The sequence below is a fragment of the Botryllus schlosseri genome, chromosome 12, assembly GCF_051294905.1.
Source record: "Botryllus schlosseri isolate E-star chromosome 12, Bs_hap1, whole genome shotgun sequence".
Taxonomy (NCBI): domain Eukaryota; kingdom Metazoa; phylum Chordata; class Ascidiacea; order Stolidobranchia; family Styelidae; genus Botryllus; species Botryllus schlosseri.
Window position 1 is genome coordinate 26,318,280 of NC_137247.1, and position 22,694 is coordinate 26,340,973.

A 22,694-nucleotide genomic window follows, 5' to 3' on the forward strand; every position below is an offset into this window, starting at 1 on the left:
TAAACACAGATATCTGGTCACTGGCCAAACAACAGCAATTGTGAATGAAATGAATCATCATGCTAAACAGATATTTTTTTTCGATAATTTTGGAGAATCCGGAGTAGTGAAGGTTGAATCGATATACGCAGGCCAATCCCAGAAGGCCACGTCGCCTTAATTGCCACGCCTACATTGCTACATCATCCGCTCATTGCCGCACCTATGGGACACCCCTTGCCACATCAAAACTTACCTAAGCTAGAATCGAACCTGGTTTGGTTGGGTATAATTTCACGTCGCTCACCACAAGGCTATTGAGCAAACTAGCCGTATTGAGCTGTTTTGAGAATATAACCGCCGATTCTCTCTTAAATTCCGAGACAACACCTTTTTCGAGTTATTACACATAAATGTAAGACTATATTCGTGTATACTATAACAGCTGTGTCATCATTAATTAGTCAATGATTTCGGGGAATTCTGCAAATGCAACTTAATAATACTGATATCGCAAGCATAAAGGCCTACGATCACGCAAAGCTCATGCGCCGCGCATATTGCTGAATACTATTCCAAGAAATTGACGCGTGTAAATGTGCTACGAATATAGTTGCTTACGATTCCAAGAAGCCGGGTCACATCGACAATATGAATTAGATTCATTAATTAGTCAATGATTTTGGGGAATTCTGCAAATGCAACTTAATAATACTGATATCGCAAGCATAAAGGCCTACGATCACGCAAAGTTCATGCGCCGCGCATATTGCTGAATACTATTCCAAGAAATTGGCGTGTGTAAATGTGGTACGAATATAGTTGCTTACGATTCCAAGAAGTCGGGTCACATCGACAATATGAATTAGAACATTCTAATATATAGTTACGATTCCAAGAAGTCGGCCCACATCGATAATGGGAATTAGAACATTCTAAATATATAGTTGCGTTTCCAAGAAAACGTCGCGCTGGCGATACGAATTAGAATGTTTACTTCCGACGTAAAGCAATTCGCATTCTGAAAACTTCACACTTCTGTTAAAAGTATTGCCATGTGTGCAGGGATGCAGCCATCGCAGACGAGGTAAGATCAATGTTCCAACGTAAAGCAATTCGCATTCTGAAAACTTCACAGTTCTGTTACAAGTATTGTCATGTGCGCAGCGAGGCAGGCAAGGTAAGATCAATGTATTTTTGTGTCAATTTAAACTAAATTTAGCTATAATTTCTCGATGCAGCATTAGCTTACGCGGATTGTGCAGGCAGATTGAATTACGTTGAGATTTCTCCAATAGCTAACGTAATAATGAGCTCTGTGCGCGCCTATAATGTTAGCTGACAATATAGCCGAAGTCGCACAAATTCGAATGCATATGCGAGTTCTCTGTTAAGGGTAGACTATCTAGCCTCGCTTATTACTCGAATCTCGCTGTGGTTACAATTTAGGCATGCTAATGCGTCGAGTTTGAAGCTAAAACATCCTATTTCATGCAGCCAAGAAGACTAGCGCCGCAAGCCCGGAACAAGCATATAATGACAAACCAGATTACGCAACACTAAAGGTGGGCTATTTCTTGTCTATATTGAAAAATCGACAGTGTACCGCGTATAGCTATAATTTTTCGATGCAGCAATGCACTTCGGATTAAGATATATATATATATATATATATATATATAGCAACGTAGATGTTTTATAGAATATATTAGATCCAATACCTATACTAAAGCCGCAAAACGCATTGGAGCATACATGGATAATACGCACAGATTGAATTACACCGAGATTTCGCCTATATCGCATCATTTTAAATAGCTAATAACGTAATAATGAGTTCTGTGCACGACTATAATGTTAAGCGAGGATATGACCGAATTCGGATAAATTCGTATGTACATGCAAGTTCCCTAGTCCCACTTATTACTCGTTTCGGGCAGTGTGCTTACAATATTATGAATTAATTAATTAGCTAGAGCAACAGTATATATATTATTTATCGCCTATATTTAAATTCGCTCATTTCATTTCAGATCAAAACGCCGACATTTCTGTCACAACTATCGCGCTATGCACTTCACCTGATGATGCAGGTGAGTTAGGTTACATTTCCGTATAGATTTGCATTATGCCGATTTTACAAGTCCATAAGCTGCTTTTAGATATGTGATTTTAATAGCTAGTGCACTGATGCTTTTCCGATAGTGAATTAAATCTATAGCTAAACCTATGTCTATGCTATAATTTATCTCCCATTTTAAAACGCTATGCCACTGCGGGTTGAAGCTATAACATTTCAGATCACTGACATCACATCTGTTCCAGACGCTAGCGTTCAAGGCTACATCTTTGCGCAGCTATATCTATATCGAAGAAGTGTACCGAGGTCGTATCATTTCAACTCGCTCAACTATAGCATAGATTGTGCCCACAAAATATAAATTCGTATTAAGTGTAGCCTGGCTAGCACCGCTTATTACTCGATGTTCAGTAACGCCGTATTAATGTAAGCTGCGTTTGCCGGGGCTATAGGAACGAAGTCACTCAATACAAATTCCTGGCTCCTGCTAGATGATGATAATATGAAGCCACTAGTCCATAAGCTGCTGCTTTTAGATATGTGATTTTAATAGCTAATGCACTGATGCTTTTCCGATAGTGAATAAATCTATAACCTATGTCTATGCTATAATTTATCTCCTAAACGCTATGCCACTACGGATAGCAACGTAGATGTTTTATAGAATATATTAGATCCAATACCTCTACTAAAGCCGCAAAACGCATTGGAGCATACATGGATAATACGCACAGATTGAATTACACCGAGATTTCGCCTATATCGCATCATTTTAAATAGCTAATAACGTAATAATGAGTTCTGTACACGGCTATAATGTTAAGCGAGGATATAACCGAATTCGGATAAATTCGTATGTACATGCAAGTTCCCTAGTCCCACTTATTACTCGTTTCGCGCAGTGTGCTTACAATATTATGAATTAATTAATTAGCTAGAGCAACAGTATATATATTATTTATCGCCTATATTTAAATTCGCTCATTTCATTTCAGATCAAAACGCCGACATTGCATACGCAATTTACGCTCGGAAAATTTCACATTTCTGTCACAACTATCGCGCTATGCGCTTCACCTGATGATGGAGGTGAGTTAGGCTACATTTCCGTATAGATTTGCATTATGCCGATTTTACAAGTCTATAAGCTGCTGCTTTTAGATATGTGATTTTAATAGCTAGTGCACTGATGCTTTTCCGATAGCTAAACCTATGTCTATGCTATAATTTATCTCCTCAAACGCTATGCCACAGCGGGTTGAAGCTATAACATTTCAGATCACTGACATCTGTACCTGACGCTGGCGTTCAAGCTTACTTCGTTGCGAAGCTACATGTATATGGAAGAAGTATGCCAAGGTCGTATCATTTCAAGTCTCTCAACTATAGCATAGATTGTACCCGCAAAATGCAGATTCGTATTAAGTGTAGGCTGTCTAGTGCCGCTTATTACTCGATGTTCAGTAACGTCGTATTAATGTAAGCTGCGTTTGCTGGGGCTATAGGAGCTAAGTCACTCAATACAAATTCCTGGCTCCTGCTAGATGATGATAATATGAAGCCACTAGTCCATAAGCTGCTGCTTTTAGATGCGTGATTTAAATAGCTACTGCACTGATGCTTTTCCGATAGTGAATAAATCTATAACCTATATCTATGCTATAATTTATCCCCTAAAACGCTATGAGTTGAAGCTATAACATCACATCTGTACCAGACGCCGAAGTCTAGATCGTTGTGCAGCTATATCAAAGAAGTGTGCTGAGGTCGCTCAACTATAGCATAGATTGTGCCAGCAAAATGCAAATTCGTATTAAGGGTAGGCTGCCTAGTCCCGCTTATTACTCGATGTTCAGTAACACCGTAATGTAAGTTGCGTTTGCTGTAGGAGGGAAGTCGCTCAATACAAATTCCTGGCTCTTGCTAGATGATGATAATATGTAGACACTATCGACTAATCGAAAGCAAGTCGCTACTGCTGATTTAGAGTATACTACTTTGAGATGATTACTATAATGAACGTAGCGAATATCGCCCTCAAACGTACCAAGCAAACTTTGAAACTATTGATTTTATTCACATATACATTTACACAATTTCATTTTCTTGCTTCAGCTCCTTGACGAAGCGTCGTACGATCGAATCATTCTTGCGGTGATCTTCCCCAAAGGAATTTAAATAACGTTCCGTACTCCATCCGCGCGCCTTATGGACGATGAAGCTTAGACAATGATGACCGCACGCTCTGGAACGCTTGTGCTGCAGACGCTTTATGGAGCAGGTATAATTTTCTGGTTCTATAAAGCACGCAATCTCGTATTTCAACGGCATTAAGCCAAAGCTATCATGAAAATGTGTCTCATCCTCATCCGCGTAAATGCATATCCAGTGACTTCCGATTTTTCGAGCCTCGTCATAATTGATCACGATAGCATAAGGAGGAGGGGGTCGCCTCGGCAGTCGATCGATAGGAAATGTGCCAAGGAAAATATGTTTTGTTGACTCGCAGCACCACAAGATGTGGTCTATTTCATCTCCGTTCATAGCACGGTCACTTTACGACTGCTACTGATTTGCAATAGCTTTTGAAATTCCATGAAGCAGAGCAAAGTAGTTTCCGCTGTTAGCCCGCCAGCAGGAAATGTGATTCGTAAACTTAAGGTACCGCTCTTTTGTAAGTCAAAGCAATCATCCAAATCATCGGGGCGCAAATTATAAACCAGTAGACAGAAACCACTAGCGAACTCTTCAGGTGTTAGGAGTCCTGTATTTTTCTCCATTGCGCCCGTACCTTCAATCAGGTTATGGTAAAGCTCCGTGTAATGACCCTTATCGAAATCTAGCTCATAACCTCCCTCCGGAATCAGAAATCCGTTCAGTTTCAGTTCGAGTCGTTGCATATTATTGTGTATGAAATTATAAGGATTTTTCGTAACATCTCCTTGAAAGGCTTTCGTAGCTACCATTCCGATGATTAGGCGAGAAGGTAGAGTCCCGCTATATAGATTCCCGATATCTATCTGCGTCGTAGCAGCCCCAAATGTTCGGGTGATTAACCTCATGTCGATATACGGATATTTCGCCTGAGCATTCACCATCATCGCTGTCTTCACATCGTCGCTGACTCGTACGGTACATAACTGTAATTCCTTTTTTGTTAAGGTGAATTGGCCGGTAGCATCTCCCATCATGAAAAAGCTTTTCGGATTCAAGGTAAGCTCAAACTCGAGAGGCACGTCATGTAGGATGTAGCGGTCTTGCAGACATAGTCCGTGATGGATTTTCGCACGTATTTCCACCACGTTATTCCCCTTATAGGCTTTACTCCTGTTGTAATATCCTTTGTTAGCCGAGGCGCTAGTTCCACCAATCGTATCCATTTCTCCTAAAGTATCTTTTCTCCATCCTGAAGCTCTCAGTGTGCTGTTTTGCACGTCAAGCGGAGTGAATAAATTGTGCAGATAGGACGAATAACACTGTACTTTTATATCTTGTTTCAAAGTTTCGTTAGCGACTTTAATCTGTAGTTGAGAAATCAAGGAATCCAAGATATTATTTACAACACCAACATCATCATCTGCGCCAATTGCTTCGCCATCTTTCTTTAATTGTAAATGAAATAAGAAATAGCTCTCGCTCAAATCGATAAAGTCTTCTGAGCCCTCGAAGCGGTATGTTATCACACTAGAGTTGTTCGAAATCGGTGCTATCTTGATGATTCTTTTCTTTTCAACGCTAGTCTGTGTCGCGGGAATGTGAAATAAGTCCAATGAGGGATGTACCCCCTCTGGGGACTGTACATGAATTAACTCCGCCATCTATCAAGTCTCAAGTAACAAATGATGCTTATCGTGGTGTAATATATATTTAATCGAAAATATCTTTGCGACGTCTCTTTTTCGTGATCTTACGACCCCGTCTTGGCATTTTTCTTTTTCTCAGTAAAGAATCGAGAGCGTTCCCAGCGGCTTCTTTGCCGCGTATTTTAAGACTATCCCCAACATTCTCTCCATTAAGAACATCAGAGGCTACTTGCGCTCCGGTATGTAGTAGACGCTTCCCGAGTGATTTTGCACCTTTCGAAATTAGAGGCATAACGCTTCTTCCGAACGAACGAAATAAGTTTCCAAGTCCATGACCTCTCTGCACTTTACCCCGAAAAAAATTGATATCGCCACCGCTCTGTTGCTGATAATAGTTTCTGAACGCCTCCCGATCACAACAATAATGACTCCTCATGATGCCTCAAAGCAAGTGTGAGATGAAGAGGTGCGTTCCCGAACTTTATAGCTTCACCTTTATCATCACGAAGCATAACGCGTATCTGGCTTACTCGCTCCGTATTCAGAGGAAAGAAATATATTTTTTTGAATAGCATATGCTGATATTCATCTATCCCCGTCGTAACGCGGATATTGCGTAGTAGAGGCGCACTCGTATCACCTACAATTTGAGGTGTGATGACATCCGTATAAACTAAAACGTTGGTCACGGGCTCAGTTTCCCCTTGAAAGTGAATTGTTCTTCGTCTATGTAATCCAGCATCTAGCTCTACCTCCGAACGAGCGCCTCCTCTGAGAACGGGGTTTCTATTATCCATGAAAAGTCTCGGACCGCTGGAACTCTTGTAAGGCCCCGCTATCAAGACCGGACCAGAACCATCTACCCAAATAAATCGTGCTTTTTTCTGATCGTGATTGATACGCTTCATCAAACTAATTTTATCATGATAATCACCAGCCGGGAAATAATAAAAATTATTATCGCCTTCCGCATCATTCACGTACCATAATAAGCCGTCGTAAGGCTCGAGCGTAGGCTGAAAATTATTTTTAAAAGACAACTCGGCAAGCCCTATCTCCCATTCACCAGAATCTATCGGTTTCGCGAGATCGATAGTAAAATCAGACTCGTGTGACGTAATATGAATATATTTCATAATGCAACTCCCCGTCTACGAAAATGCAATACAACACTCGAAGGAGAACTTCGAAAGGGTATTTTCTGTCCCTTCTCATCAAGTAGCGATATTTCGACGCGTTCTAGCCTATTTATATTAACAGGGAAATAAAAAGGCTTCGTGTAATATTTCGAAAATGATTTACGATTGTTCACCTGTACGACGCGTAACAACGGTAAGAGCCTACCGCTATCTTCTTGTGGCTCAATGATATTACAATGAACATAAACGAAATCGATAGTCGGATCATGTCGCATGCGAAAGTTCAAATGAATGATACCCTCAGTGAAAAAATAATTCCACAATGTACAATTAGCATTCGGGAAATGAAACACCAATAACTCCTCCTTCGTTTCCTTACGCATAAGAGCACCGTACAATTCTCCACGGCGTAGCAAGCTACTATGCCCTATGTCCGTCTCTGGTCGCAATTTGTCGGTTACCTCGTTATGAGGTATAGAGATAGACATACTATGATTTTCTGGGAAACATGTTACTTTTACATCAGGATTGTCTCTTTCCAACGATCTATACATGTCATATAACGAGTCGTATTCTCCCAATTTAAAATGAAATTTTCTTGCTCTCTTTTGCGATCTGATCCCATACCTATTCTTCGTGATCCTATACTGTTTTTGATAATCCGTAGGGAAGGAGATCTCAGCCAGAGAAACTTCTGTATCTTCCACGTTTTTCGGGACGTCCAATTCAACGCAATAACTCGCTGTTGTATTATCAGGAAATTTATCCATGGAAGCGTTCGAAAATAGCGTGACGTAGCTCATATTTTGAGCTTGGGATTCGGAAGCATATAACCAACGCAAGAGGAGAGGAGAGATATCCAAAGCTCTTTGTTCCCATTCGAAATGGTAAGATTATAGAGAGAGAACGATACGATGACCAGTATGATTACTAGTTGCGCCAAAAACTGATAAAGGTTCCGACTAGACGATATCCTTCTTATCGACCCAGCTGTCGAATCCACTTCCATATCCCAACCAGCGTACTAAATACTGTTCTCGTCCCGCGCGTTTACGCCTTCTTATAATCTTCTCGACACGCCAAGTTTGCGGTTCTTTTACGCGTTGGAGCTCCTCTCTATAAAATCTACCCTGAATGACTTCACCGCCGTAATCACGTAAGCGATACATCGGGGGATCCCCCTTTTGGGCGTCTGCGATATAGAAAATTTCCCGTTGCCAGTTGGGTAGGCTGCTTTTCTCAAAAAGATTTCGAATTTTCGATATACGGACGGGTACTCCTACAGCGAGGTCGGGTTGTTTAGCTTCTTGAAATCCGTAAAGTCTTCTCCAAACCGATTCCTGATTAGACGAATTCACTTGGTTTGGGGCCATGGCAATGCTACGATGATACGTCCTGTTGTAGGAGTAAGTAAAGTCGTCGAGAGCGCTCACGTAATTCCTCGTGTTATTTTTTGTGAAAAATCGATACATAATCGCCTTCATAGTACGAATCACTCTTTCGACGACAGAGGATTTTAATTCGCTCCTCGTATAGAAATATCTAACTTTGTTCTCCTTTAGATAGTTCTGGAAAGCGCGATTGGTATATTCGCTACCTTGATCGGTTTGTAAAACTAACGGTACGCGTTCACGAAACACACGTTTGAAAGCAGAAATCATACTTGAAGCAGTTTTATTTTTAATCGCTATCATCCAAAGGTATTTGCTAAAAATATCAATCACGACCACCACAAAACGAAAACCGCTATTGTACTTTGAAATAGATTGCAGATCCATCAAATCGCTCTGAAACTGGGCATTGATACCGGAGACCACTACGCGTTCACGCCTAAATTTCTTACGTAACGGAAAATGAAAAGTATAAGTATCTTGTCCTTTAAGCCATTCTTTTTCCTTTTGCAAATAAGCGCCCCTATACGATTTGGGCTGTTTCGGATCAAAATAGTCTACGTCTCCCATTCTTTCCCGTATATACGGGGATTAGGCTTACGCTGTCTCTTATAAAGCCAGGGAAACGAAGGTTGTGGAATCCGGCGCGGGCGTTTCTTTTGCGGGCGCTTTTCTTTCGCTACGGGGCTCGCGAGCCCCGTGTGTGCGGCGGGAAGGCGGGCGGTCGCTGCGTCTACGTCTTTTCTCAAGTTTCTCAGTTGAGCAATACCATGCCTATACAGAGCTAGTTTCTCGGAAGCATTTAATGGAGAGCTTTTAATTTTCGATATATGTTTATCAAATTTCTTTTCCCATTCGTCCTTGCTTCGAAATGCGGGGAATTGTAGTTCACGCATTCTTCCCGAAAAGTTTACCCAACAGACTCCCGATGACGGGGATTGCAGCGCCTAATATAGCTAAAACAGACTGATTAGAAAAAAGTTTCTATTTTATCATAATTTTTATACCTGAGAGGAATCCACCCTTTTGTAGCACCCTCCGTTGACCTCTGCGAGTTTTTTGCGCCAACAATTGTCTGATATCGGATTTGTGTTTTCCAAGCCTCAACTTTCTCGATGGGGAGATACGTACTGTCCCCGAAGCCAAGTTATGAACGCACTGGCAGACGCAACTTAAAAATTGATTGTTCGATAAAAGTTCTTTTCGTTGTTTCCCTTTAGCGTTTTTCAAAAGTTTTAATTTAACGTGATAGTCGCTCAATCGTTTTCGAGATATGTTACTTCCCCTCTTCGACATGTTGAATGCCCTAAAATCCGTAGCGCGAGCTGTATTTATTCTTGATATACCGTCAACTTTTGATGTGGGAATATTTTGCTGCGAAGACGATAATTTTCGTCTGTCTCTTGCGTCACGTCAACCAGTATGTACGAGAACGGTTTTCGAGTTGCCTTTTTATAAGCCTCCGTAAGGAATCCGGCTTTATCCGGGAACATTTGACGTGAAAGAAAACTGATTTGGCTCGCATCACGGGGATTTTTAAATATCACGATATAGCTCGCGCTCAAGGTCATATCCCGAAAGCCTTGACCCCTATAGAAGAGGTTCTGACATATGAACACGACACTAATCTTTGCGTGGTGGCTGTATCGAGTGAATAGATCTCTAGCCTCTTTCGCTTCCGTCATCATGTCGTCGATCACCAAGAGAACGTGCCTATTTCCTTTCTGTAACTTTTTGAGCTCGGAGAGCCCTTGCGAAAATTCTACCCCTTTCATTTTATCGTACAACGCCTGATAATTATTATACAACCATACAATTTTTTCAGGAGCCGGTCTAATCATCTTCTCTGCGTTCTTCACCAACTCATAAGTAAAATAACTCTTCCCGCTACTGCTCGGACCAGCCACGATCATCCGAAACGGAGCATGCAATGTACGTATTCGATCCATTTATTACAGAGATAAAGGCAATGTATGAATTCCATCATCAAGCACAATCCTTTTATAATAACCATAACTCAAAGCACTTCGATATTGCTTATACGTAAACATATCGCCCCCATAGCAACGAAAACCACTATTGACGCCACCCGTGATCGATCTATTTTGAAGAATGCCTTTGAAATCTTTGAAAGTTTTGTTGGCCGTTTTTTGAAGCCCTTTCGAGCTGTACTTATCGGTGTCGCCTTTGCAATAATAGGTCTTGGAATTGAGCCCTATAAACCCGTCTCCGATCCACTCTTCTTTGAATAAACCCGGTATACGTTTCGAGTAATTGCGAACCTCAATGCAGCAAGCTTTATCAGTTTTAAAACCGACGGGATCTCGTTCAAAATCACATTTATGCTCTGCACATGCGCGAGCCACGAACCATTTGTCGTGATTTTCAAAAAATTGTTTTTTCATGGAAGGCTTGATGAGAGAATAGATCGTATCGGAGCTTAAGCTTATGTACGCCGAATCAGTATCTGTTTCGCAAAAAGCCCAATCGCTATCGTCCAAATACACATGTAGGCAGTCATATAGGAACTGGAGCATTCTCAGCTTGGCACAGCAGAATATAAAGAAGCCCACAATGATTGGGTTTTCGTGACAAATGTTTAGCGGACGCGTAGCTACTTCGAGCAAGCCTTCATCGCTCTTATCAATTTCAACAGCATCGACAAAAAATTTTTTTTCAACACGCGACGGTAATTCTTCCAACGTAACGTATTCGTGTTCCCTATATTTATTAGGGTTTTGAATAGTACGGCCGAAAGCACTATTTCCAATCGTCTTCCAGGTCAACGCCTCCATTTCACGGGCCGGATCTTTGGGGAGGACATCGCCTTTGCGACGCTCAGAGGATACCCGCTCAACGAAGGGTGTGAAAACTTTTTTTGGTTCATATTCGACAGCTTGGAATACGCGAGTCACGATCATGCCGCTTTTCAAGTACCATTGAAGCAAATCCGTATTAAACAACTGTTTTTTCGTGAAATAACTAGAGCCCAGAAATTTTTTTGGAAACTTAATATTGTTTTCCTTGGCGTATTCACGCATATGTTCACCGATATCGCACTCGTTTACTTCCATATGTTTGAAAAAAGGAGGTAACTCTTCGAATTTCGATTTTAAATGGTCGGGACAATGAATGTCACACTCGATTGCACCGAAAAATGACCCATCGAGCGTGCGCTTGAGCAACTGCGTCTCGGTGAGATAATAAGATTTCGTGACTTTACGCTCGAACTTTGAGACAAATTGCGCAATTTCAGGGTCTCGTTTCATATTCGTCCAAACGCACTCCTTCATTCGGATAACGGTATATCCCAATTTTTCCAAATATTCCGTGTTTTGTTTGGTGAGTTCACGCCTCTCGGTGTTCTCTTTATCAGGGAAGCAGCTCCTACAAGCGTGGTAATAGCACCCATCGTACTGAAAGATGAGTTTACCGGCGTTCCCGTCGACAAATAGGCGTTTATTTCCGATTCTCACTTGACTACCGTTCCACGCGTGCTGAATTTTGATGTCACGAACGTGACTTTCGTATTCCAACCATTCGAGCTCCGCATGAGTAGGCCAAACGCGCTGTTTATGGAATTTTTGCTTTTCCTCATCATAAATCCACCTTATAGGGTAACCCGTCGGCATATTTTGATTTATGCATCCCAAATACAAGGCATTTGCGTCATATCCTACTACTTTCTTGACGGTTTTAGCACTGTCACCGTAGCGAAGACTGCGTATTTTCGTTTCACCCGCCATAGCGTACCGTGACGTAATCTGTGACAAACCTCCTACCAAGTTGTTCAGAATCGTTTCGTGAAGGTCAGCATTGGCCTTATTCAGAAGAGTGATATCATAGCAATCACGAAACATCAGTCTACTCGCTATATTCGGAAGGCTCACGTTACCCTTGAACATATCGATGCCAAGCGTTTTGTAAAATTCGAAATTGTTATTCAGCGCGGTTAAGAAGCCGATCACGTCACCTTCGTTGTAATATCGGAGAAAATCACGGAATGTGGTCATACCCTCGCGTTCCCATACAGCGACGCATTCTGCGTATTGCTCTTCCGTTATATTCGAATTGCGGAACGCGTTGTAAAACGATTCATGGCTCGGTAGCGACGTTTCGTCGAGGCGCTCGATGCTATCAAGATATTCGTAGGGGAAATAAAATTTTGCGTTTACCCCATCCCCGTATAGCTTCATGTAAGCGTCCAAACTATAACCCGGACTCAGGAATAGCGAAATGTCCAGAAATTTTAATCTGTGCGTTGCGATTGTCAAATAGGCACTGTTCCTTTTCAAAACGAAGAATCCGCTTTCCTTGTGCAAGGATTTGATTAGATATTTTTTGCATAAATTCAGATCATAACGCGAAGAATTGAAACCGATTATGGGTATCTGATCGAGCCACGTATGGAGTCGAAGCGAGATGTAATCCAAATAGGATCTTCTATTAGTAGGATCGATCAATTTTCGTTCTTCAATCAAATTCTCAAGTTCGATTATTTCATTGGCGAAAGATTCTCGCATTTCGGCTGAGGCGAGTTCCTGTACGCGATAAATTTCCCCGATCATTTCATCGATTAACGTCTGCGGACAACCCTCGGATATGAAAGTTTTCGTTTCATTCGTTACGTTATTTGATAAGGAAACCGAGACGGGGACGTGCCGATTAACGTATTCTACTTTTGCAGAATTAGCTCTGAGCTCATCCTTCACGAGCATGGATTCAAAGTCAAAACACATACGGTATGGGAAGAATCTCTTTTGTTCCTCGACGAAAATGCCTTCGGATTCCAATTGCTCGAATACGGTGGGTTTAGGACGATATACGCCACTAGCATATTTCCGTGTCTGGGACGTTGTGCATTCGCGTTTTAAGTGACGCGTCAAATTGCTTTTGCTTGAAAAGAAAACTTTACACGATTCACAGAAGAATGTCTGGGAATAAAGTTCGATATTTGTGATCAGGCAAGAATGACCACTTTCCATGTGTATATGAACCACTGACCCATCCGCTTCAGACTGTCGCAATAAAAATGCTTGATGATCACGTTTTTCATAAACAAGAATCTTTACGTGAAAACATTCCTCGACTTTGCTTAATTCATCGAGCGGTACACCATCATCTATAGGGATACGGTATCGTTCACGGAATTGAGAGGCCAATTGTGCGACGTGCTTCTCGTCTCGTTTTTTCTTGATGAAATGGGATAAGCAACGGAAGAGGCATAGCGAATCGTTCAGTTGTGTTCCGTCTTGATGTCGAATAAACGTCATAATATGACGACATTTTGTTGCCTCGCTCGATATCGATGCACTAGGGCAGCCCAATAAAACTCGGGGCATTTCATACAAGAAAAATTGAATATGTAATATAGCAACGCAATAAAACTTAGTGTCTGGTCTGGCTTGTCTCGCTTGCTCGTAAGCAGCTGATAAATCGATTTCATTGATGAAACGATCAAAATCCTCCCGTGAAAGTATAGGTGTAGGTAGATCCAAAACAGCATGGGTTGATTGTGGATGAAAATAGCTATGCCTTTCTGTCTCTCGATTATACAGCAAGAAACCATAAGCATAGTTCACTTTGAATTGTCGCAATCTTCTCGGGTATATCGATGACATGCGCGCATGAATATCATTCATACCTCTCCCCATCAGACGTACATTGATCACCTCTCTCGCACCTCTTGCAACCCTCCTGCTATTAATCCATTCGGAATCGATAATCGAGTTGGAGTGCGATTGCAAAACCTCTGTTGCGTCGTTATCAAAACCGAGCGATTCATCGATGATAATGCTAGCATCTTCCTCGTAGCGTCTTCGACGAGCCATATAGTTTTAACTATATTCTGCAAAAATATACACATTCATAAATTTATTCCGTATTTCAGTCGCAATTTACACTTGAACGCTTCATAAAGAAATAGAAATTTGATATTTTCCAAGTTACGCAGTTCATCGGCATTGGGAGCAAATTTATCGATATCTTTAAGCACATTTTTTGCTATAACGAGAAAATCTTTTTGCCATTCCCCATATCCTTCCAGTGAGACCATTTTTCGCCAAGTGGCAACTCTCTTGATATCGTCATCAATAAAACCTTCAAAGGTAGCAGTCGTAGCATCTCGCGTACGTCTTGTGTCTCCCGAACCGTATTGTTGTAACAACATATTTAGATCTTTACCACAATTAAAAGGTTCCATATTAATCTGAGAAAACAAATCAAATATACCAGTCATTGTACTGTCGTTTGAGCTCATCGAATTTGGCATAAAATTCACGTGCATGCACATCGTTTTCAACATAAGAGGGATCACTCTCAAATTCGGAATCTGACGGTATGAATGTACGACCAAATATATCATGTATAATTTTACGGCGAGCATGCTTATTCATCTCAGGCAAGTAGCAAGGATAACACTGATTACCGAAGCGAATAATCACTGTGCTAGATTGAAACATCCCTCCCAAATTGCGTAACATAACATCACTACCATTCTGAATTTCAGATACGAGCCAAAACGACGACGGCTTTACTTGTCCGTAAGCAGACTGCAAAGGACTGCGATGAATGTACATAATGGCTTCCTGCAACATCTTGTTATCGAAAAATAGAGACCCGCAATTGCGCATCACTGAAATAGATTTCTCGGTATTGTGAAATTTGAACGCCTCTAGATTCGGATGAAAAGGATCTAGGAAGTTGGCGATATCGTCAGAGAACAACAAATCGATCAACACTTCTTTTCCGGTCTGATTTTTGCCTTCTATAAAGAAGTGAGGCGCAAAATATTTCTTATGCATATGACCCTCCATTAGAGTGATAATGAACACAGCACGGAGAAAATTAGGGCTCCGTTTTCGATCAACGAACAACACCTCCTCGATATTCTGCTCAAGAGAACGGAAAAATAATACACCATCATCAATCGTAAGTAGAGGATAATCCAAATTATAAATCAGACCATCAAACTTTTCCTCGTCCAATACGTTATTAGCGATACGACGTCGCTTATTGCGAAAAGGGGACGAATAAACTCTCCATGGGGCGATGATCGGTGAGTGAGGTGGGCTTTGAGCACTCGTCACAGCTGTCGAGTTATCAGTACTCTGTGGAGGCGTAAATTGAGCACCAACTGGTAGTATGCTCTTATCGAAGTCGAGTCTGCGCTTAGATTTAGGTTCACTTGGTCCCATCACCGGTCGTGGTATACCGATATTGATTGGAGTCATCACGTCAGCTAAGGGAGCCTCATCAGATTGCGCCACTACCTCATCAATAATTGTTACGTCATCATCACTAGCTTCCGCCTCTTTACTCTTTTCAGCTGCAATCGTAACTTCGATCAATTCTGCATTGACATCGGAATCGAAATCACCAATCGGTAATGTATCTGCTTGATTATCAGGAATCATATTTGTTGATTCGCTAACTACGTCGCTTGCTTTCTCCATTGTCGACATCCTTTTTGCAGTATAGTTTAGTTCGTATTCGAGCCTCTCTTATATAGTGAACTACATGCGCTTTGCACGCGGAGAGCGCGTGATTGTACTCGTGGCATTCTTACTAGCATTCTAATTAATGATAATACGTACCAGGAACGGATATGAGGTACGCGTCTTTTTCTGTGAGCAGTCGACGTTCTAATTTCCGTGATATGACCTCGGGGTCTATCATTCGATCGGTACCAAGCACATTTTTCGATGGTGCATAGCTCAATATCTATATAAAGCATACTGATCATGAGAGTATATCAATTTGGATAGCAATGTCGAACATTGATCAAAGCGATTCGCTACCTAAGCGTAGTGTGGATCCTACAAATTATGCTGCATTAAACTGCGCTTGCATCGGTACCACAAGTAGCATAGATATAAGCGAAGATGAAACTCGGACGGGTCCCATTGAACAGTACCAAGCTATGATAAATAACAGAGGAGAAAAGATTTATGAATGCTATGCGAAGCATAGAGATGTAACTGTCTCCCCGTTGAATGATCCCGTTTTCTATAACATGGTACGCTATGCTCGTAGACTAAGCACATTTATGCGGTGGCCGGATAATATCAATACCTCTGGAACCGAGCTCGCAGACTGCGGATTGTTCTATTTGGGCTATAAGGATCATTTAAAGTGTTTCTCGTGTGGCGGGCTGTTTCAAAATTGGTTGCCGTGCGATGACCCCTGGCTCGAGCATGCAAAGTTTTATCCTACGTGTCCTTTTCTCATAAAGCGCAAGGGGTTGCAATATATTCGTAATGTCTGTTATGCGACACCTAATATAAGAAGAGGCTCGACTAAATTTGATGGCGAGGTGGAATTGCGTGATGACTGTTGTACTTATGTTTGATATTTCTTTTCAAAGAATGAGTCTAGCAATCCGTGGAGATACTATTCTGGCCCAGGGGCCCTATAGAAAAGACTTGTATCTTTTTAATGACATCACAAAATTACGTATCGAAGCTTCGAATGGAGCAGAATTGACCTCGGATCAACTCTTTGTACATTCCACAAACGGGACCATTCAGAAATACCGAGCCACTCTGAAGCATGAAGGAGGTCTGGTCGTTACGTATACTCGCGATGGGATCGAGCATTATCAACCTCTGAATCCGGCTGACGAATTCGTCATCTATTCGCCCAGCGTAGTTGTTCCTAATCCCGACCTTCCGCTCGTATCGTATATACTACAAGCCAGTGATCGCTACATCAAACAAAACGGTCAGATCGAACGCAAGAACTCGGATCGCAGCGTCGGATGGCAGCAAAGCGGTGTACCTCGAAACTTTAACCGATCCGGAGGATTTCAGCGCGCGAATCGACGCAATACCGATCAACGATATCATTGATATGCTCTTTTTTCGAAATAAAATCGTACACTATACAATGCTATTTCTATGAGACTGAGTAAAGTGTTAGAAGATACGAAAAGCGCTGAATCGTATGAAATGCGGTGACTACAGGGATCGAACCTAGAACCTAGAGCAAGATAGCTGACTGATTCCTCTGTGATGACGTTATGAAATTTAGTTCAACGTTTAGTGTATTACGCGAGAATTCATATTCTCAAAAAACAGCTCATTGCGCATAATCAGGATGGTGCAGCGATGGGCGTTATATAGGCGCGACGCTTGATGATGTGACACAGATGAATGTGACAGGTGATGTGGCAATGGACGGATGATGTGGCAATAGGTGTGCTATAGGTGCAGCAATGGGCGGATGATGTGGCAATGTAGGCGTGGCAATTAAGGCGACGTGGCCTTCTGGGATTGGCCTGCGTATATCGATTCAACCTTCACTACTATCCGGATCCGTTCAAAATACGATGCGTATTGTTCTCAATAATCTTCACTCGCTTGAACCAGAATTACGAGGTCAAAGGTCAATTCAAAGTGATCGCGGGATGAAAACCGTTGAATGAGGAATTGGAAATACAATGAAATGTGGATGAATAATTATAACTTTATGACGAAACAATATTAATTCAAATTCACCTGTATCTAACAAAATAATAAGTTCCTTCTTTCGATATCATGTTGATTTTCAACTCCATATTTCCTCCCTTCGTCAATTGATGCAATGCTTCCAGGCCTGCAATAATTAGATTACGAATAAGCACAACACAACATGAGCAATAATTTATATTGATACTTCGATATACGTCAGAGGTAGTCAGAAATAACGAACTACTTTTAGTTTTACGAAGTATTTCAGTAATAATAATATACTTGTACGACGTACTAAAGTCATTTTTTTCTCTACTTGCAGCACTCCTCCATGTAAGTCTAATTTACCGCTACTTTTATTTCGTCATGTTCCTTGACTTACGTGCTTACCTTCTCTATTTACCGTTTGTCAATTACCAGTGTTAGGTCTTTCCAATAAGAGATACTGGGATATTCCATGGACATTATTTTAGAGACGACTTATTCTTTTCTCGAATTACCAGAGTTTCTTGACATTGACACCGGGGCTGTGGACTCGGAGTCGGAATTTCGCTAATTTTCGCTTGATGGAGTCGGAGTCTTTTTAGCACGCCTTGGGGTCGTAGTCGCAGTCGTGAACACTATAGTGCCCGGAGTCGGAGTCGTGGAAAAAATACTGAATGGAGTCGGAGTCGGAGTTTATGAAAATGACCCTGACTCCGAATCCGACTCCATCTTCCTTTTGAAAACAATTGCTTTCAAAGTTTTTCTTTATATTACTAACAATAACTAAAATAGGAATATTATGTACCACCAATCACCGATAAATTTTACCACCAACTCCAACTCCGACTTGGACTCCACACATTTTCAATATACCGACTCCGATTCCGACTCCGACTCCTGAGTCTTTAAACGTACCGACTCCGACTATTTTCTTCAGAGAACTCCGACTCCGATTCCAACTCCGACCCAAAAGTATTACCAATTTACTTCGAAAATTATATGCCAATGTGACGTTTAAACGACCATCATACAAGCATTAAACGCATGCAAACATATGATTAACGATGACATTTAAAATTGTTTCATTGTGGCACAACTCGAATTATTCACTATGCAATTAACATGAAAGAATGCCTTTCTAAATATCCTTTCTTTATACATATTTTATAAGTTTTTATTACATGGCGACTCTCTAATATCCTAATACGTATGAATCATTCAAACCTGACATACATCCAATCCTGTATAATTCAAATGTAGATAAAACAATCGAAGTATAGCTCTTGTGTATAAATCAGCAACTAATACAAAGATGTAACTTACTAATTTTCTCATTACACACTATACTGATTACAAGCAAGCACACTCACTCTCACTACTAATAAACATTGATCAGAAACGAAATTTAGGAAGTAGTGAAATAGCATATTTCCAGTCTTCATGTACTTACTCAAGTAGCCTATTCAAGGTCTAGGACATGCAGTCGTTCTTAATCATTTGTTCTGCGTTTGGTTATATTTACATCAACATTACTTTTTTACAAAACCAGACGATGTAGGCGACTGGATCGCGAAAATGCACATTGCGATTTTTTTCCTCTATGCAACTGAATTGTAATTTGCACATAATGTCAAATTTTCTCGATATCATAGTATAGTTGAGTTGTTGTTGAGATAGTTGAGTTTTCTAAGACCTGGCCCTCCAAAATAAGGTCAAATTTTATATATAAGGACGGTATGGCAACCCTGTATATTTGTGATGTTTGAATGATTCATACATATTAGGATATTAGAGAGTCCATGTTATAAAAACTTATAAAATATGTATAAAGAAAGGATATTTAGAAAGGCATTCTTTCATGTTAATTGCATAGTGAATAATTCGAGCTGTGCCACAGTGAAACAATTTTGCATGTTGTCGTGAATCAGATGTTTGCATATGTTTAATAGGGTGGAGTGAAAAATGAAAATTTTTGAATTTCAAAAAAGGGTCTTGATATGTGGTGCCAAGTAGTAAACAAATAAATTCTATCATAATTTTGAGTTCGTACACCCTCTAGTGGTCGTGCAATTTCACCGAACGAGCCAAAAACAGCTAATTTCGCCATATCTTGATCATCACTTACACTAGAAAGTCAGTTTTGGGCTTAAAAGATGCAGAAGCAACATGTTTCTATCTCACTTCCACAGAACTCACTCTTAAAAATGGACAGAAAAAAAGTTATAAGCAAATTTCTGATTTTATAGGTAAAATTAAGCACTGAAGCAGTGGGTAGGATGTCAAAAGCGTGTAGCGATTGATCTTGGGAATGAGCAATATACCGTATCAATTAGAACTACTTTTCAAAACTTTCTCAAACATATCAAACCGTCTCCAAGCATAAATAGGGCTCGGGCATCGAATAGAGACTGCTAAAACTGTATTTAAAACAGCGTCTATTGGTAGTGCGCCATTGCGATATCGGTAAGTTTATAACAACGGCCCTCATGAGATTTCTTACCAAAATCCTGTCGTAGGGTTTGTATCATATTTGTCACGAACCTCCTGAAAGAAAGCGCAATAATTGAAAATGCACATTCGAAACACAAACATCAATTCTATACTGGAAACAGAGAATTTCTGTAGCAGTATCACATGAGTATCAGTGGGGAAGGGAGTGGCGCAGTTCGTTAAACACTACAGTCACGACACCAATGGTTGCTGGTTCGAGTCTCGGCTCTGCCATGTTTCAATGTGTCGGAGGTTTATCTGGGCTCCTCATCGCTGATCCCGCTGTAAACACATCGCCTTGAAAAGCCCAGAAGAAGAGAGAGCCGAACTCTGGAAAGATGGCAGCTAAAGACCAGAAAAACGAAGCAAGAACGCAGAAGAACTTGTGTTAATGCAATTAATGTCCCGGGCGCAAATAACCATATAGGCGATAAGCGCCAATGTTGTGAATAAAACGAACAATAAAGTGTGCACAAACAATAAAGTCATGTTTAGTATTGAAAGATTACATCTGCTTTCAAGACTTCAGTTTTTGTCTGATGAGGCCATCGCTACGTTTAAATACTGAAACATTGAGCAGATTCTTATGTCACCGCTGTCACATGTCTTTCCAGTGCCTTGTTGTGGCAAGGATAACTGAGCCTTAAAGGTGATGATCATAGGTTTCCCAACTCGTGATCAGACAAGCAAGGTCTTGATTGCGATGCAGGCGGCTGTTCAATATTTTTGAGGTCTAAGTTGACAATTTGGTGGAAAGATTAAGCCTTGATGTTGATAACTGGAATTTGGAAGAATCTGATGCTGGTGTCAATGTTGCTGCTTTAGGGTTTGGTTTCATTTATCTATCCTCCTTCAAAGTCGTCAATTAGAACCAGATCTGCAATATTTAGAGGCTGGGCCCGTCCTTCATTCAATGGTTGACTCTCGCATCTCAAATTTCAAAGTACTATGTGGGACAGAGTCGTTCATCGAGAAATCTGAATTGTCTTGCTCATTTCTGCATGGAGGTCTATTTTCGGTCAGGTTTTGAAATAAAAATGCATAATTCCATTGTAGATGGTGCTAAAAATTTCCACAATATAGTTTCCTGTGTCACAAAGCTGACTGATACCCGAATTCACTCCCTTGCACCATCTTTGCTACAAAGAAATGTTCATTTTGAACATCCAGAAAGTATTTTGCTGGGAATGCTTTGGTGAAGAGGAGGGAAACGTCCGAAGATTTACAGTTAACAAGATTACAGCTATGCGCAGAACAACCACACCAAACCTTGTCAGGTGTCGAGGTGGAAAACCTAAGATCATCACCATTAAGACTCAGTCATCCTTGCCACAACCATGCAGTGGAAAGACAGTAAAATGTGGTTACTGAAGCATCTACCCATGTTTCGGGATTTAAATGTAGTGATAGACTCATCAGACAAAAACTGAAGTCTTGAAAGCAGATGAAATCTTTCAATACAAAACATGATTTTAATGTTTGTGCACACTGATACTCATATGATACTGCTACAAAAATTTTCTGTTTTCAGTATAGAATTGATGTTTGTGTTTTGAATCTGTATTTTCAATTTTTGTGCTTTCATTCTGGAGCTTTGTGATACATGCATGTGATACACACCCTACGACATTATTTTGGTAAGAAATCTCATGAGGGCCGTTGTTATCCGATATCGTGACGCTGCACTACCAATAGACGCTGTTTTAAATACAGTTTTAGCAGTCTCTATTCAATGCCCGAGCCCTATTTATGCTTGGAGGGGGTTTAATTTGTTTGAGCAAGTTTTTAAAAGTGGTTCTAATTGATAGGGTATGTTGCTCAGTCGTAAGATCAATCACTACACACTTTTGACATCCTACCCACTGCTTCAGTGCTTAATTTTACCTATAAAATCAGAAATTTGCTTGTAACTTTTTTTCTGTTCATTTTTAAGAGTAAGTTCTATGGAAGTGAGATAGAAACATGTTGCTTCTGCATCTTTTAAGCCCAAAACTGACTTTCTAGTGTAAGTGATGATCAAGATATGGCGAAATTAGCTGTTTTTGGCTCGTTCGGTGAAATTGCACGACCACTAGAGGGTGTACGAACCCAAAATTATGATAGAATTTATTTATTTACTATTTGGCACCACATATCAAGACCCTTTTTTGAAATTCAAAAATTTTCATTTTTCACTCCACCCTAATGTTTAATGGTTAAATGATATAGTCATTTAACCGTCACTGTGGCATATAATTTTCGAAGTAAATTGGTAATATTGTTGGAGTCGGAAGTGGATTCTGAGTCGGAGTTCTTTTAGTAAAATAGTCGGAGTCGGTGAATTGAAAATGTCTGGAGTCGGAATCGGAGTCGGAGTCGGTGGTAAAATTTACCGACCT

The 22,694-nt window shown here is 40.7% G+C and overlaps 2 protein-coding genes and 1 long non-coding RNA gene across 9 annotated transcripts in view; 1 reads left to right on the forward strand and 2 right to left on the reverse strand.

Annotated features, from left to right (window-relative positions):
- The window catches only part of LOC145452821 (microfibril-associated glycoprotein 4-like), a 37,746-nt gene that overhangs the window by 1,387 nt on the left and 13,665 nt on the right, over positions 1 to 22,694 (reverse strand). Inside the window, exon 7 of the mRNA XM_080330964.1 lies at positions 17,890 to 17,986. Coding sequence (XP_080187090.1) covers positions 17,890 to 17,986 — 97 coding nt within the window. The remainder of the gene's footprint in view (positions 1 to 17,889; positions 17,987 to 22,694) is intronic.
- Positions 858 to 11,192, forward strand: LOC145452836 (uncharacterized). Of its 7 annotated transcripts, XR_013919543.1 has the most exons (9): positions 858 to 1,159; positions 1,477 to 1,544; positions 3,055 to 3,148; positions 3,338 to 3,418; positions 4,175 to 4,340; positions 5,222 to 5,272; positions 7,759 to 7,888; positions 10,218 to 10,324; positions 11,174 to 11,192. It is a non-coding gene; the product is annotated as an uncharacterized LOC145452836 (long non-coding RNA). The 7 variants fall into 7 exon arrangements; XR_013919537.1 differs by lacking the exons at positions 10,218 to 10,324; positions 11,174 to 11,192 and adding an exon at positions 7,123 to 7,194 and having other exon boundaries at positions 1,024 to 1,159; XR_013919539.1 differs by lacking the exons at positions 3,338 to 3,418; positions 11,174 to 11,192 and having other exon boundaries at positions 1,041 to 1,159; positions 10,218 to 10,356.
- On the reverse strand, positions 6,975 to 14,224 carry LOC145452812 (uncharacterized). The gene is made up of 2 exons (XM_080330954.1): positions 9,400 to 14,224; positions 6,975 to 9,348 (listed from the first exon to the last, which is right to left on the reverse strand). Exon 1 carries the CDS (start codon positions 14,221 to 14,223, stop codon positions 10,345 to 10,347), a length of 3,879 nt encoding a protein of 1,292 aa, XP_080187080.1. The 5' UTR covers position 14,224; the 3' UTR covers positions 6,975 to 9,348; positions 9,400 to 10,344.